This window comes from Cryphonectria parasitica, assembly GCF_011745365.1.
Source record: "Cryphonectria parasitica EP155 unplaced genomic scaffold M406scaffold_5, whole genome shotgun sequence".
Classification (NCBI taxonomy): Eukaryota; Fungi; Ascomycota; class Sordariomycetes; order Diaporthales; family Cryphonectriaceae; genus Cryphonectria; species Cryphonectria parasitica.
This window is the reverse complement of record NW_024468913.1, coordinates 465,852-481,258: the sequence shown is the minus strand read 5'-3', so window position 1 is coordinate 481,258 and position 15,407 is coordinate 465,852. Positions and strand designations below refer to the sequence as shown.

General features: G+C 53.5%; 6 protein-coding genes across 6 annotated transcripts; 2 read left to right on the top strand and 4 right to left on the bottom strand.

The window, feature by feature from the left end:
• Positions 1-67: 67 nt before the first annotated feature.
• M406DRAFT_322517 (glutathione S-transferase) lies at positions 68-1,143 on the bottom strand. The gene has a single exon (XM_040919648.1). It carries the CDS (start codon positions 1,067-1,069, stop codon positions 227-229), a length of 843 nt encoding a protein of 280 aa, XP_040775160.1. The 5' UTR covers positions 1,070-1,143; the 3' UTR covers positions 68-226.
• Positions 1,144-1,542: 399 nt separating this feature from the next.
• Positions 1,543-2,443, top strand: M406DRAFT_330549 (ribosomal protein S5 domain 2-like protein; the record flags this gene model as incomplete). The annotated part of the gene is made up of 2 exons (XM_040920536.1): positions 1,543-1,862; positions 1,927-2,443. 2 exons carry the CDS (start codon positions 1,543-1,545, stop codon positions 2,441-2,443), a joined length of 837 nt encoding a protein of 278 aa, XP_040775159.1.
• Positions 2,444-3,731: 1,288 nt separating this feature from the next.
• Positions 3,732-4,415, bottom strand: M406DRAFT_356465 (thioredoxin-domain-containing protein; the record flags this gene model as incomplete). Its single annotated transcript, XM_040923453.1, has 2 exons — positions 4,196-4,415; positions 3,732-4,077 (listed from the first exon to the last, which is right to left on the bottom strand). Coding segments are annotated over exons 1-2 (495 nt in total), but the record flags the coding sequence as incomplete, so codon positions are not given.
• Positions 4,416-7,768: 3,353 nt separating this feature from the next.
• On the top strand, positions 7,769-8,532 carry M406DRAFT_258973 (uncharacterized protein; the record flags this gene model as incomplete). Its single annotated transcript, XM_040917266.1, has 2 exons — positions 7,769-8,151; positions 8,217-8,532. 2 exons carry the CDS (start codon positions 7,769-7,771, stop codon positions 8,530-8,532), a joined length of 699 nt encoding a protein of 232 aa, XP_040775157.1.
• Positions 8,533-10,088: 1,556 nt separating this feature from the next.
• Positions 10,089-11,637, bottom strand: M406DRAFT_71243 (uncharacterized protein; the record flags this gene model as incomplete). The annotated part of the gene is made up of 4 exons (XM_040925407.1): positions 10,089-10,644; positions 10,735-11,099; positions 11,259-11,360; positions 11,497-11,637. The coding sequence occupies 4 exons, from the start codon at positions 11,635-11,637 to the stop codon at positions 10,089-10,091; spliced, it is 1,164 nt and encodes a 387-aa protein (XP_040775156.1).
• Positions 11,638-13,099: 1,462 nt separating this feature from the next.
• M406DRAFT_330544 (uncharacterized protein) lies at positions 13,100-14,878 on the bottom strand (the record flags this gene model as incomplete). Its single annotated transcript, XM_040920535.1, has 1 exon — positions 13,100-14,878. One exon carries the CDS (start codon positions 14,876-14,878, stop codon positions 13,100-13,102), a length of 1,779 nt encoding a protein of 592 aa, XP_040775155.1.
• Positions 14,879-15,407: the final 529 nt, after the last annotated feature.

Genomic DNA, 15,407 nt, shown 5'->3' with positions numbered 1-15,407 from the left:
CATCTGTGGAATATTGTTTGACTTTGTATTGCCGCTGTATGGCTTCTTCACTTCGGGAGTGTTGGGTGCACTCGATAATATTTCTCTTTCTTTTTTGGTGTCTTCGTTTAGTAGACTTTGGTTTTCGGCAGGGATGATACCCATATCTTAGAGAAACAGAATCCCCCCCTTAAAAGCCTCTGATTCCGAATGTATATCGAGGTGACCAAGTAGTTTGACCGTCATCTCATGGTAGACGGTTTCCAGATCGAGTTGCCTGGCCCACCAGCGAGCCAGTGGTATCCTCAGCATACCGCTTGTACGCCTCAATATACTTGTCATCCGACGACGCGGTGTCCCTCAGACTCTGCCTGTCGAGTATCGCCTCGTACCACGTTTGCCATCTTTCCCAGGTCTTTGGGTCGTATTTCTTTGCCTCCTGAATCCCAACACCTCCAGGCTTGTAGTGATCAATCAGGAACAGCCGCTTGGCCCACGGTGCAAGCATGATGTCGACCAGGCTGAACCTTGGACCCAGGAACCACGGGCCCCTGGCATCCATCTCCTTGACCCACGTCTTGATGTTGCCCAGAAATTCCTTTCGGGCGTCTTCAATGGTGTAGGCCTTGTCTGGCGTGTGTTGAATCATTTTATAGAAACCTGGTACGATCTTGGTGCAGACGTGGTCGATCCACAGCCGACATCTCGCGCGCTCATACACATCCTCGGGCAGCAACCTCGGGCCGTGGTCTTTCTCATCGACGTATGCCTCATCGAGATATTCACACAGCACAACGCTCTCGTACAGGGGCTTGTGCTGCTTGCCTTCGCCGCCGACGGGCACCGCCAGCGTGGGCACTAAGCCCCGAGGGTTGAGTGCGAGGAACTCGGGAGCTTTGTGGTAGGGGTTGATCTCCACGTATTGGTGTGGTATGTTCTTTTCATGAAGAGTAATCCATGAGCGCTGGACAAAGGGGCAGAACCACCCGCCATAGAGCTTGAGAGGGTGTTCGTCTTCATGTTTGGCTGCGTATTTGGCTGCAGCCCCAGTGGGGTGTGGTATCAGACTTGTGTCGACTGAGTTTGGCATTTTGTAAATGGAGAATGATCTTAAGTAGGTCGCCTGCTTGAAAGGGATGAGTCTTGAAGTCATGAAGGCCAGACTTGAAAGATTGGGCATGGGTTGACACAGAAAGAGGCACAAAGCCATCCAAACCCCTCGTTTGAATGTATAAAGGTGGCACGTCATTATAATCATCTACATAGGTACATAGCTCAGTAGAGTACTGGTGGCAGCATGGGCACCCCTGTCAACAACCAGCACTGCTGGGTATCCCTGCATTGTGCCCCTCCAAAAATTCCTACAGTGCTTCTAGGGGAGCTCATGCCAATGTTGAGCCTCATTCAGCAACAAACTCGCAACATTAACCACAATCTGAGAGGACAATAATCACCACCATCTGCAAATCTTGCCAACACCACTGTCGCCCAACTCCGATAAAAACCACCATTTCCTCTCATAAGCAACAATCAGCAAGAAACAGCGATCAGCAATCCCCAACAATGCCCCTCGATACATCCTCCTACTCCCTCGCGCTGCTCCGCGTGGATGGTCGCCGCTGGAACGAGCTCCGCAGATGTCAAGCCCAGATACGCACCCAGGCCGCTGCAGACGGCTCCAGCTATCTGGAGATGGGCAACACGAAGGTCATGTGCGTCCTGACGGGTCCCACCGACCAGCAAGCTGCACGGCGCGCCCTCGGCGGCGGGGGAGGTGGCGCGGGCCAGAGGTCAGAGCAGGAAAAGGAGGCCGAGGTGGCCGTCAGCATCGTGATCGCGGGCTTCAGCTCAGTAGACCGCAAGCGGAGAGGGCGGAATGACAAGTAAGTTTTGCTTTGCATTGCTTAGTAGCTAAAATAGTTTGAGCTAACGGGGCAATTGCTACAGGCGAATCGCAGAGATGCAATCTACAATCTCACATGCGCTCTCCTCGACTCTCCACACGCACCTCTATCCCTACAGCACGATTACATTCTCTCTACACGTTCTCTCGCAGGACGGCAGCCTTCTCGCATGTCTGCTCAACGCGTGCACGCTTGCCGCCATCGACGCCGGCATACCGATGACGGACTACATAGCAGCCTGCACGGCAGGATCTACGTCAACATACGCCGCCAATGATGAGGATGCCGATCCGCTGCTGGATCTCAACCACCAGGAGGAACAGGAGCTCCCGAGCCTGACGGTCGCGACGCTGGGTACGAGTGACAGGGTTGTGGTGCTGGTGTGCGAGAGTCGCGTGCAGGTCAGGAGGTTGGAGGGCATGTTAGCGGTGGGCGTGGATGGGTGCAAGAAGGTGCGGGCGATACTAGACAACGTGGTGCGGGAGAAGGGCGCGAGGATGATCAGGGAGGGCGCCATTGAGAAGGGTACAGGACTGGATGACATGGACGTCGATGGCTGATACCCTCGGCAACATCCGAACACGAGGAACGACGAGATGCCAGAAATCACACGATACCCATATTTTGCCATCAGGACAATTGACAGGTGAGAAGGCAGCCTTGATATTTTCTCTTGGTCACTCATTATACTCATTTACGATGCCCTTTCAATCGTGACAAGCCCCCAAAAAGCAACGATTCCATACGCCTGCTAACCTACATGAACCCACCAGAAGGAAATCGTTCAGAGCTCATCCTTGGCGTGAGCTTCATTCGTCGGCTTCTCCGCTGCGGTCTCCTCTTGCACAGTGGGATCCGCACCGCTCTGAGGTGTCTCCGGCTCCTCGGTAGTGCTATCCGAAATACTCTCGGCATCAGGGGTGATCTCAGCCTCAGGTGCGGCGGTCGTGGTGTCAGCGGTCTCACTTTCGGTCGCCTCAGGGGTAGGCTCGGACGACGCCTCAGGAGTTGCCTCAGTAGCCGACTTGGCCGCCTGCTCGACCTCGACCACGATGCCAGCCGGAAGCTTATGCTTGACACCTTCGCTCATCCGGATTTGATCAATCCAGCGCTCGATTCCCTCGTGGCCGTAATCCTCGCCCTCGTATAATCTCCACCAGTTGCGGCGCGCATTTATCGCCACCACGTGCGTCTCACCTTGGGAAAGGTCGAGGGCCTTGAGCAGGTCTGCCGAGTGGTCGTCCTCGAGATGGACCTCGTACATGGGGAATAGCTTCCGCTTACTCTGGGCGTGCTTGTGGGACAGCTCCGCAAGCGAGGCGAGGGCGGTCTCGGCGGCAGGATCGCGATTCTCCTTGGAAACAAAGGCAAGAAGGCACGTGTGCGACTTCGATGAGAGGCAGTTCTTTGAAAGCTTTTCTCCCTCGTTGATGATCGCAATCGGCAGGGGACCCTCAAACACAACAGGCTTCTGGATGTTGGCGTCGTCAACGGGTTCGGTGACCTTCTCCTCGGCCTCCCCAGAGGGCTCGGCATCTGATGCGGTAGCGGGCTTCTTGGGTGTCGAGCTCTTGGTCCTTGGCTTCTTCGGGGCGGGGTCAGGGTTGGGTGGCGCGGCCTGGGACAGGAATGCGACCATGGCGTCCTTCTTGAGTTCACCATCGTAGACAATGCCGTCCTTGTCGCCACCAGGTAATAGAACCAAGGTTGGGAACTTCTCAATGCCAAACATGTCCACTGCATCCTTCTGGGTATTCCGAACCTGGCCCACCGTAATGACATCCAAGAAATCAATGGCAATGCTCTTCAGCAATGCGCTCGTAACACCCTTCTCGGTGAACAAAAGCGCCTTGGCAGACTCATTCTTGGTTGACAGAAATTCGTCGATATCCTTGTCGTTGACCCGCTTGACATGGTTGTTGATCTTGTCCACGACCGCTTCCACAATAGCCTTAGCCGAACGCTGGCCCTGATAGTCCTCCACAACCGGTTTGCCCTTCTTGGAGCCAGGGCGGACTATCTTCAGGGTGGGAAAGCCCTGGACACCAAACTGGCCGCAGAGCGGCTTGTTGGCATCGTCATCACAGTTGACAGCGGCCACCTTAGCCAGGCCCTCGAGGTTTTTGGCGGCTTTCTCGTATGCGGGCTTCAGATTTTGACAGTGACCGCACCAGGGGGCATAGAATTCGACGACCTGGGGAGGTGGGACGGTGTTGCGTGTTAGCTTATGAAATACCCTAGGAAGGCAATAAAGGCCACAGTGCCGGAGGCAGGTTGTCGTTCATGAAGCAGATATGGTGAGTTCTTCTTACCGAGGTGTGATTCGAATTGGCGATCAGGCTGTCGTAGTTCTTGGAGTCGACCTGCAGCACAGGCGAGCTCTTGAGATACAGGCTGGCGTTGACAACCGGTGCAACGGCCAGCACGACCGCCGCAGCGGTAGAAAGGGCGGTGCAATGCATGATCGCAGTCGATTTATGGAAACGGATTTTCGCAAGTAGTTCGAAGGGATCGGTTGCTTGTAGATATGGAGGGGCAGTTCCTTGCGATGCAGAGATTCGAAACGAGGCCTGGAAGGACACTTCAAGGGATACGGAGAGACATGTCCAGAAAAGCCAGGTGTCTCAAGAAGAGAAAAGGACAAATGGCAATCAGGTTTTGGGTAGTTGTTGACAGATCCTTAGAAGTGAGGGTGAGACGGACTTTTGCTGCTGTCGCGAGGAGAAGAAGGTGGCGTGCCGTTGTTGGAAAAGGCCAGCGTGGTTGGAATCCCAATTCAGATCCATTCTCGTGTTTGGCTTTGTGACATGCGAGGGCGGGACACAAGCTTCCTTCCCTAAGCGGTGGCCCAATGCAACGCTGATCTGGGGTAAAGTAGGCGCTAAGTCCGAGCTTGAGCCACCTGTGGCTCTGAGCTTCTAGTGGCCTTGAAAGTGGAGGGGTTCAGGGGGGAGCCCCCTGCAGTGAGGGGTTCCCAGTACTATGTAGTAGCTCCATGGGTGCTGTGAGAAGCAGATGATTGTGGCGTCACAGCATGCGCCTGCCAAGAGCTGCCGCAACTGCCCGCCCAAGATAGCTGCCTTGAATATCCTACTTCTCGTCGCAAGCACCACCACCGTCAGTCACTCAGTCCTGGGCCACTTTTCCTCGCGTTTCCGGATCGCCATCTCGCGTTGTCAGCCTTCGTCACCTTTGAGCGCCACGGATCTTAAGTCAGCGTAACCCCAAAGCGAAAAGTGATCCTCGACACATATCGCAGACATGGCAGACGCGGTGCCTCAGGCCTTGAAGGGCGCCGACATTAACCTCTACAAGGCGGCGACGAGAGGTTCTCAGCTGCAGACCGTCAAGCCAATCATCGCATACTGGTGTATGTACTCCTTCAATTCAACATAGGACCAATGGAGGGCGGGGGCTGACTGGATGCAGGCGAATACTGGGTCGTCAACCAGATACTAGCGAGGAATCTCCACAGCAGCGATGCACATATACTCAACTATACAACGGCTTTGATGGACAAGCTGGAGAAGGTACTTTTTCCCCCTCGCCTGCCTCCAGAAGGATTTGTGGCCAGGTTGAAACCTCATACTGATGGTCGTCCGGCCGACAGACCAAGCAGGAATACCCAAGCGAGGATGCTATCACGGACGATACCGCGGCCCAGGCGTACGTCGAACAGTTTGCCCAAGAGACTCTGGACAGAGCAGAACGAGTCATCAAGGCCAACAAGGTCACCCTGCAGACCGCGAGCACCTTTGATGCCGCTTTGACCTTTTTCAACCTGGTCAACATCTGGGGACCGCCAGACAACGAGACACAGCAGAAGATCAAATACGCCAAATGGAACGCAGCCCGTATTACCAAGGCTATAAAGGAAGGAAAGGATCCAAACGAAACAAATCCAAAGAAGGAGGATCTGCCTGCCCAGCAGCAGCTGACCCTGGATCCCACGGACCCCGAGGTTCACAGCCTAGCCAGTCCGGGCACCTCAACCAACATACCAAAGCCAGCGACGGTTGAGGATGTGCCAGACACAGATATCGGGCGAGATTCTAGAGGCGTGTCACTACCGCAAAGCCCTGACACCGCACCTGTGCCTCCATCTGTGCCAGACGACGGAGAGTTGAGACTCCCCAGTGCGCCTGGGTATGGAGATGACACAGCACCGTCGGCCCCTCAACCAGGCTACTTTGACTCTCCGCCCACCCTACCCTCTCCCATCTCACCCCCGGCGCAGGATGAAGTGACAGACACACCAGGCTTGGATGCTACATCGGCATCTCCAAGCTGGTCAGAGGCGGCCCCTCCAGCTGTATCAGCTCTCTCGCCCCCACCAGGCCCATCGGCACCACCCGCAAACCCTAGTACCACGTTTTCGACATCTCACCCGCCGAGTGCGGCAATTGCGCCTTCGCCTATCTCGCCCCCTTCAACCTCGGCCTTTACAAATATAGCCACGCCGGCCAATGTTTCTCGACCTGTCGCCCCTCCATCGACCAACCCGGCGGGCTCTAATGTAGCCTCCTCCGCCCCTGGAGGGTTTAATCAGGTGCCCCAGCAGGTCACTGGCAATTTTGTGACCGATGACATGGCTATGGCGCAGGCCCAAAAGCATGCGCGATGGGCAATATCTGCACTTAACTTCGAAGATGTGCCGACGGCTGTCAGAGAGCTGCGCCGTGCCTTAGGGTCCCTGGGCGCCACGTGAAGATTTGCATCTGTCAGATCTGTGGTTTGTCCTAACCGACAACACCGCCGCCACGAAGGGCCTACCTGCCCTCGGAAGAGGGCGACATGTGGCCTCCCTTTTTTTCCCTTCTTTTCTTTGGTTGTCTCATAAGAGCATAGAATGGAGTTTTGGCCATCTACTATCGATCGAATACCAACGAATCCTATTTAGCATCCATTGCGCGTGCAAAGAGAACGGTGCTGAAGCTCACCGATCTCCCTCGCCAATCGTCCTCTTATTCGGAGTCTTGACGTTTTACCATGTGCATGATCAAATCGGGCCACCTAGAACTATTTTGTCGTGGGATGTACACAGTTTGGAAATATGCACGGCAGTCCTGCTCGGCGTTTTTTGTTTTGCTACAGTGCCGTGGTCTGCTTACGGGCCGTAATGTTCCCTGTACCTGCATTAGAGGCTTCGAATGCCTTCATCCTTTGTCGCTTAGATCTCTCATAAACAGATGGCGCAAGCTGACCTGACTGCAGGAGATCACTTACCAAAAACGAGCCAGCTACCTGGGACGAGTATCCTCAGCGCCATTTTTAAAGTCGATGACTCAATTAGTTCTCGGGACCGATACGCGTCCAGACCGTCTCCTGAAGCTCATGGCTATAGTGCTTATTGTTTGAAGGCGACCCTTTCAAGCGACGACAGACTCTGGGCCAGGTCTATTTCTAGGCCGCCCGCCTCTTTCACTCACCTACATCAGCATTTTCCACGCTTAGTTATTCATCTGAGTTCTATTTTTGTGGGCCTCAGGCACTTTCATTGCAGGGCACGACGACTCGATGTAAGCTGATTACTTGCATCATGTTGGTTTTGAGGGGTGCGAAATGGAATATCATGGCCATGGCCCCTGGGTCGGTCGCCAGTCGAGATGGCCATCCACGAACACACTCTCATTGCCTGTCTTTCGGAAATACTCTTGTTTCTCTTCGACACGTTCCTTATTCCCTGGCTCGAGTTCTTTCTTTCACGAGTATATAACGTCTTCACGACAGTCGTCACTCTTGTTCAGTTGCGTCAGTCAACCCACAACTGACAGATTTCTTTTCTCCACGTTCTTGACGAACACTTTTCATCCATTGCTTTCTACTTTTCGACCTTCTTTGGAACTTTCTTTCTTTCTTTCTTTCTCTTTCTTATAAAATTCAACATGCAACTCTCTATTCTTTCACTCCCTCTGGTCGCTGCCCTGGTGGCGGCTATTCCCAATGCTCCCGGCGCAAAGATTACGCCAGCTCCCTTTGCGAACAAGCGCGATCTGCAACAAATCACCGTCACCATCGTCAACAGCATGGGCGAGGACCTCAGCACTTCGGTAGCCAGCAACGGCGGAGATGCAACTCTCGTGTCGGGCGGAGGCACGGGCACACTAGCCGCCAACTCTCAGGCGACCATCGTGGCGCCGCAGAACTGGAACGGCAATGTCGCCTTTGGACTGGCCAAATATAGCGAGATGGATGTCCCGTCTCTTATCGAGCCCGGTCTGACGCAGGTCAGCGGTACCTACATGATGGATATTGATGTGTCCTACGTGTAAGAAACCTCTTCTTGTCCCTTGACAAATCAAATGACCTCATTAAGCTGACTCGGCTTCACAGCAACGGCTACACCGTCCCCATCACCTGCACCTGCAACGACGACAACAGCTTCCTTTCGGGCTGCAGCACGGATTTGTTTTCGGTGGGCACATGCGGCCAGGACGGCGAGACGGACATCCAGGCGGCGGGCGCCTGCCAGAACCCGACCAACGAGGCGAGCGGCAGCGCGACGTCCGCCAGCCCCTTTTTCGCCCCCTGCGCCGGCAAGGCGTACACGTTCCCCAATGACAACGGTGCCAACAGCGAGGGCAAGTGCACTTCGGGGGCTGCTACGTGCTGCGTCGGCACTTCGGCGAATGGTTGCCCTTCGACTTAGAAAGAGACGAAAATCTCCAAGAGTTGGATGAAACGGTCTACCTCGGTTCTTTTGAGAAGAACGTCTTGGTGGCCTTGTATGACTAGGATGATATATGGATGGGTTGCATATTGCATATGGCTGGATGGCAATTTCTTGATGATACCCAACGCTACATGAACATGAGCCATGGTCTCACGGGGAAAGGCGCAGGGAACGGGTTCATTGAGTCTTCAGACGGGATTTTTGCTTCTTCTTCTTCTTCTTCTTCTTCTTCTTCTTCTTTCCTAAAAAAAAAGCTCCACGGAAGCTATTCTCTCTTTCACTCCTTGCAATCGTTCTCTTTGCATGGTTCCATCCTAGAGGCGGGCTTTGATTTTCTGTTTTTTTTTTATTGCTGCTGCTGCTGCTGCTGTCGCCCGGGATATTTGTTGCTGAATACTATCAAAGTCCGGCATGGCTTGATACTATTGCAATCGCAGATCCTCAAGCTTTCCCTTCACCTCGCATCGCCGCTCTAGCTCGACGTGTGTGTATGTACGATACTCAGGTCGACTGGATTATATGAGATGGCCGCTGCGGCCCAGGCCATCTGAGTAAGCCAGATAGATGGTGTGCGTGCGCGTCTCGATGCGTATGTACAGTTACCCCTGTCAGCAGCAGTCTTCCTCTGGTCAAGCGGGCTGACCTTGGGCCCACTCACTTACACGACCAACCCTCCTGGTTGGTCTGGCCCCCATTCCTAAGATACTGCCCATATGCTGTTCTCAGAGAGATGGCTTGAGAAGAACAAGCTCCCTTGTGCATCTTGTTGTTCTATGCGAATTGACTGATATTCAGAAATCAAAGCCCACAACACGCAGCTGGTTTTCATGGCGACAGCGTCTTGCTGACGTAGATACTTGAAAAACGGGGCAGCGAAATGTAGCAAAGAATCCCCCTGTCAGCACTCATCGCTCCTCACAACAAGAATACCATATAAGAAGCTTTCGGCTGAGGTGGACACATGTCAGGTCATCATGAAAGTTTGGTTGATTTCAGCCGAGCTACCCGCAATCCTCCTTGACGATCAAAATGGCCACAGAGAGTCCGAGAAAAGCTGACCTTCCCTGCGATCTTCAAATCATCCTGCTTCCATAATTGCTCATTCCATTCTGGCCCCCGCCCCCGCTTCTGGTGAGCCCAAATCATTGTCCACGCACAAGAGAAACTGCACGTATTCCCACTGTGAGGGCTGCATGTGAGCAGATTCGTGGGTAGTGAAGGCGTGAAGACGAAGGTTTGCCAGGGGAAATAGTGCAAAAGTAAAAGGAAAAAAGAACACTTCCGCCTCATTATCGCTCGTGGACTTTGAAGCCAGAACAGAAACAGAAACCCCGTCCACGTCCCGAATCGCAGATCATTTGCAAAAAGTGTTCACTGTAAACTCACCACCAGGCCCAACTGCCCTCGTCACCTTTCTTTGCTATCACGCTATCATTTGAGAGGGCGAGGAAGAAGACGCGGAAGTGTGTCATTGGTATGAACACGCCCATGTGTAAAGTCTTGATCAAAGAAGGCTTCACAATAACCTCCACCTAGGCAGTGACGAGGGTAGTATCGGAGTGAGCAACCAACGGACCAGGAGAAAGCTGGCGGTCATGCTCACCAGCCTCGAGGTCACCATCGTCGCCACCACGATGGTACAGGGGCAGGCTGTGCATCTCGTGTTCCTCAGAAGGGAGAAAGCCGCCAATGCCGCCGGGTCCCTTGCCACCACCAGCCACGACGGCAGGGGGAGGCCGAACTGGTCCGAAGGGCATCATGCCGTGCTGCTGCTGCTGCTGCTTGGGCTGCTCCTCATCTGGGTGCAGGGCTCGGCGAGCAGCCTCCTGGTCGGCGGCGGCGGCGGCGACGGCGGCGGCGTGGAAGCCAGCTGGGGTGCGGGAGGAGCTGAACTGGCCTGAGGAGGTGTGGCCGGTCAGGATGCGCACGAGGGGGCGCAGGGCGGCGGCCGAGGCGGCGAGGATGCTGAGGCCCAGCTCGACGTCGGCCCAGACCAGGAGCTGGTAGTGTAGGAAGGGGAGCTCGTCGGGCGTGGCGAACTGCAGCTGCACCAGGATGATGAGCTTGGCGATGGTGGCGGCGCTGGCACTGTGAGGCCGACGATGTTAGCAAGGTTTGCCTGCTTGGGTTTTATCCTGAGGAGATTGTGGAGGAAGGGTACAACCAGCTGATACTTACATCAAGCCCAGACTCAACAGGCCGCAGACAATGTACTTCATGCGCTGGCTGAGGGTAGAGTTCCACAGCATGGGGATTGGGTACAGGGCAAAAAAGAAGTCGATGACAATGTTGGAGATCATGCGGAAGTAGCCGACGTCGGTGCAGGTCTGGTCGCCGGCATAGCTCGTAGCACCGGTGGTCTCAGCGCAGACGTCGGACGAGAAGATGGTCGTGAGGAAGGTCCAGATGATGACGACGATGATGGAGATGACGAGGATGGCTTGGTTCTTGAGGTTGCAGGCCAGACGGTACAGGACGAGAGCCACGGCGATCTTGACGAGCCCAGACGAGATGTACAGCATCAACTGGTTGGCCCAGTAGAACTATCATTTTTGTGTTGCAAGGTTCAGTCAGCCAATGTTTGCAAGATCGTGTAGTGTTTGTGGTCGTCATCATCATTAGCAACATCACTTCGTCTGAAGGAGGTGGTATGAAAGTGGACGCGACTGGGATGTGTTTCTTGGGGCAGCAAACGGCATTACCTTCATCATGACACCGTAGTCGAACCAGGGACGGTAGACGTCCTCGGCAAATCCATAGTGGATGGACACGAAGCCCATGATGCAGGCCGTGATGTAGCCCAGCTGTGAAGGAACGAGAGGGTGAAACCCATCGTCAGCTTTGCAAAACTTAAAACATCACCTTTGCTGAGGCTTGATTGGTGGATGTTGTCGCCTTGTCTTGCGAACGAATGAAGGCGCGGTAGAGAGAAAGACTCACGAAGGAGAGAAGGAGGAAGAAATCATCGAGGCCAAAGGCCTTGACCAGCCAAAGACGAACGTACATGCGCATGGAGACGGCAATGAGGTTCACGATGATGAACGTCACCATGGCACCGATGATATTGCCAGTGTAAGCCATCTTGAGGGCTGCTTGACGAGGGTCAAGGAGGGAATGGGGTTAATGAAGGCTGTGAAGAATGGTGAACTGGCATCAATGAGCTGCAGAGATGTGACAATGACGGGGTTGTTGAAGTTTTTACTTCTGAGCAGATCACTGAGATGATGGCGTCTTTTTCAAAACCACTCTTTTGGGAAGATCAATGCATTGATCAGATCGTCTCAAGAAAATTCTCTTCGCAGGTCGATGAATTGGTGGGGCGCTCTCGAGAATAGTCTCCTAGAGAAGGTTGACGCGTTGTTGTGGAAGCCCGAGAGGAGAAAGAAGTGCTCTGAAGTATGCTGGTTGCTTTTGGTTGACCAGGTGGTGGGAGGACCAAACACGTCAAAAGATGTTGTTGGTATTGGGCATCGAAGTCGAGAGCGCGTTCTGCTGCTGCAGTGTCAGTCGTGTCTGCACAAAAAGTGGTGGTTCAGAAAGGGGGTGCTTCACACAAGGCAGCAGGAAAGGAAAGTGTCAACAGAGATGCATGAAGCTTTGGGAGCTCTCTCCCCCATAAGCTGTTCTTGTGTCTGCCCAACGCGTATCTCCATTACATGCTCCATGATTTCTTCAACAAAATCAGCAACCAGTCCTGTCAGAGCCCCGACTTCAAAGTTGCATGTCCCAGTATATTTCGCAAAGACCTCAAAGTTTATTGTAACAAATTTTATCGATTGATGCCCCTTGCCCAGTCTATGCTATTTTCCCACCAAATTAGCCAGTGTATTAAACTGTCTCACAAGCTGTCAACCTTCAGAGACGAGAATTCCTGCAATGCTGAACACAATGCATAGGGTGCCAACCATACCCTGGAGCAAAAGTATCAAAGAAGTCAAGACTGAGCATGCTCAACATCCACAACTGCAATGAGACGTGATCATTATGTTTTGTATATCTACTTATATGAGTTCTTTTGACAATACTGCGTGCATCAAGGGCCAGCTAGCTGATGTGCTCATGCAAATCCTAGGTGATGCAATCAACATTGCCTTTTCCCCCCCTCCCCTCTCCTCTTCTTTCTTTTCGCGTCTTGATTATGCTGATCACTCCTCCAGCAGCCCCTAGCATTATCTTGGACGAGTGTTCTATGACAGCTTCGTCATCTTGATGCATCAAGATGGGCTCGTAACACGCTACGCGTAACGAGGGGCATTTGTCTGAGAATCTGCGTGTTTATGTGGGAGATATCGTCCTATTGAAATCGTTTCCTGGCGTAATAGCGCCTTGTCTGGGATACAAATAGGCCAGGACAAGATGACGAGACCGGCTTGCATGTCCGTGCGAGATTCTCTGCCCGACTGCCGGTGATCAAGTATGTAAGGGCGACAGAAGTTCCGAAAATCCCAGCAAGAGACCATTCGCTTTATCTTGAACTAGCCATTCTGTCCACTTTTAAAGGCGTGGGCGCCGGCCAGTCCTGGTGAGACTAGGCTTCCGCGGCCTAGCGAGTGTTTGTTGCTTGGGTGTACCTCGCTATGGCGTAGGTTTCACGAGTGATGGCTATGTCGGGCACACCAATTGTATCCGTATAGGCACGGGGAAGTTGAACAGCCCTTTGTCTCCGGAGTTCGGCCATACTCTGCACCATGGTCATGCTTTCCGTCAACGGCTTCCTTGTCTTCTTCACTTTCATGTCTTCAAGCTCTTCCTGCACCAATTGCCTGAGCCGTGTGTCCAACAAATTGCCCCTGATGGACAAATCGAGAATTCTTGTCAGCTCTTTGTAGTACATCGGCCACGAAACCGCTATGGGTTCTGCAATGCTAGGTACGAGTTGCGAGTCTTTGGATGCCACGCGCAATGTGTCTTGGATCATCTGCTGCTTGACTAGCTCGTTTTCTTTCAGTTGTATTGTGGGGACTTCCACCTGATCAGATGGTGCGTTATGCCAGAATCCTTCACCAACGGCCCTCGAAGTAAATCCGACGTCTCGGTCGCTAGTGGTCAAGTTAGTCTTCAACCCACTGCCGGGCTGCACAATACTGAGGTAGTCGACAACGCCGTGACGCATGCCAAGCTGGCGTGCGAACGCGCATGCCCAGGAGGCAGAGAGGTCCCGGTTGTCCAAACCCATGGGTGCCGGCTGCGTCAGACCGGGCCGTAAGAGGACCTGACTGTAAGGCGTAGCTTCTACGCCGTCTACCGCCTCGTCGCTGAACAACGTCGTTAGGTTGTTCCACGGCATCCACTGCTTCTTTTCTTCCCCATTCTCATCCTGCTCGAGGATGGTCTCTTGCTTGAGACAGAAGAGCTGCGGGCGGGGGTTCATGTGCGCCAGCTCCGCGGCAATGCTGGTTGTGATATCGGCCTGTCCCAGGCGAGCCCAAGGGTTATTCATATCTTTGGAGGCGTCGGCGGCAGGCCAGGGCTGGCCCACGTGGATGGAAGTACCGAAGCGTGTGATGTTGTTGACGATTTCAGCGTGGATTGTGGCTATCCTGCGTATATTTTCATTCCTCTGTGGTGCTGTCCTCTTGGAATGACCATTCAAGTCTGACCTCTCTGAGCATGATGGAAGGGCCGATTCCACCCAGACGCCCGGGGATCCAGGAATGGCAAAAGATTTAATGCCATAGTTCCGCCGGAGGACCTTAATGGTGGTTCTCTCAAGAATACGCACGAACTCATCCCTGGTCAGGATCGGGCTCGTCGCTTGGATCTGATCCTGCACGTCGATGACAGGCCAGAGGGACAGCTGACCAGGTCCGAAGAACATGGGCTCGGCGCACGGCATGATGGCGACGCTAGGATCCCACTCGTGATCGAGTGGATTGTGTGTCAGCTCCTGTTCTTCCTTGTCCATGTCCCACAAAGGCCTCCATGGTGTTGACTGCCACCCAGGCGGCTCTGGGAAGGTGATGCGAATCTGGTTCCTCAGGCTCTCGGTCACGCGGTTCACCGCTGATGAGCTTTGTGGTTCGAGGATGGATTTCGGCAAGATGTAGGTAGGTCGGCGTGTGAAGGAGAGGACCGTTGGGGGCGGACTGGCTTTCCTGAGCCAGGTCCTCTGGCTCTCGTAGTCCCTCAGTATCGAGTTCGGGTCAGGGGAGGCGCCAGCATCGGAGTCCTGTTCTGCTGTCTGGCGCTGCTGTAGAATCTGGGACTCGAGATAGTCGCGAATATTTGCAGGTATGAATCTGGGTGCATAGAGGGGCGGCAGGTCGGGGATGTGGACATGGCGTAGGTGAGGGCGAAGGCGTGGAAAAGACTTCACCTTCATCTTCAGACGGTTGCCCTCCGTCCCCACCTGAAGAGAAAGAAGAGAAGAAGAAAGAAAAGATTTGAGAGACGAGGTGAGATGACGGATCACCTAAATGAGGACATTGTATTGTAAAAGAAAGTGGTCGAGTGCCATAATGCTCGTGGATGAAAATCTTGTCTCGTAGGCGTGTTGCAGGTGAAGGAAGGCGCTTATTGACTCTGTCCATGGTGAGATTCAGACGTGACGTTAAGGTGTGAGTGAGATTATGTAAGCCAGCCCAATTTCTCACAGGGGTCCCCCATCTCAATTTGGACTTTGTCATGCAAACAACACAGTTCCAAGTCGATACTCTGATTAGTGCTTAGAAGTAAGAAGATAGACACGCCTTCAAGACAAATGTATGATTTTCTTCTTTTCCTTTTCTTCTTTGAGCGGACCCGATCCCATTGATTATTGATGCCAGCGCTGACCTAACATGCAGTGGTCCAACACAACACATTGTGCAATCGCATCAAGCCAGACGTATTCAAGATTGCCTCTTCTCTCT

Bases quoted from the DNA above. Each gene is read 5' to 3' on its own strand.
- M406DRAFT_322517 (XM_040919648.1), bottom strand. From the start codon at position 1,069: ATGCCAAACTCAGTCGACACAAGTCTGATACCACACCCCACTGGGGCT.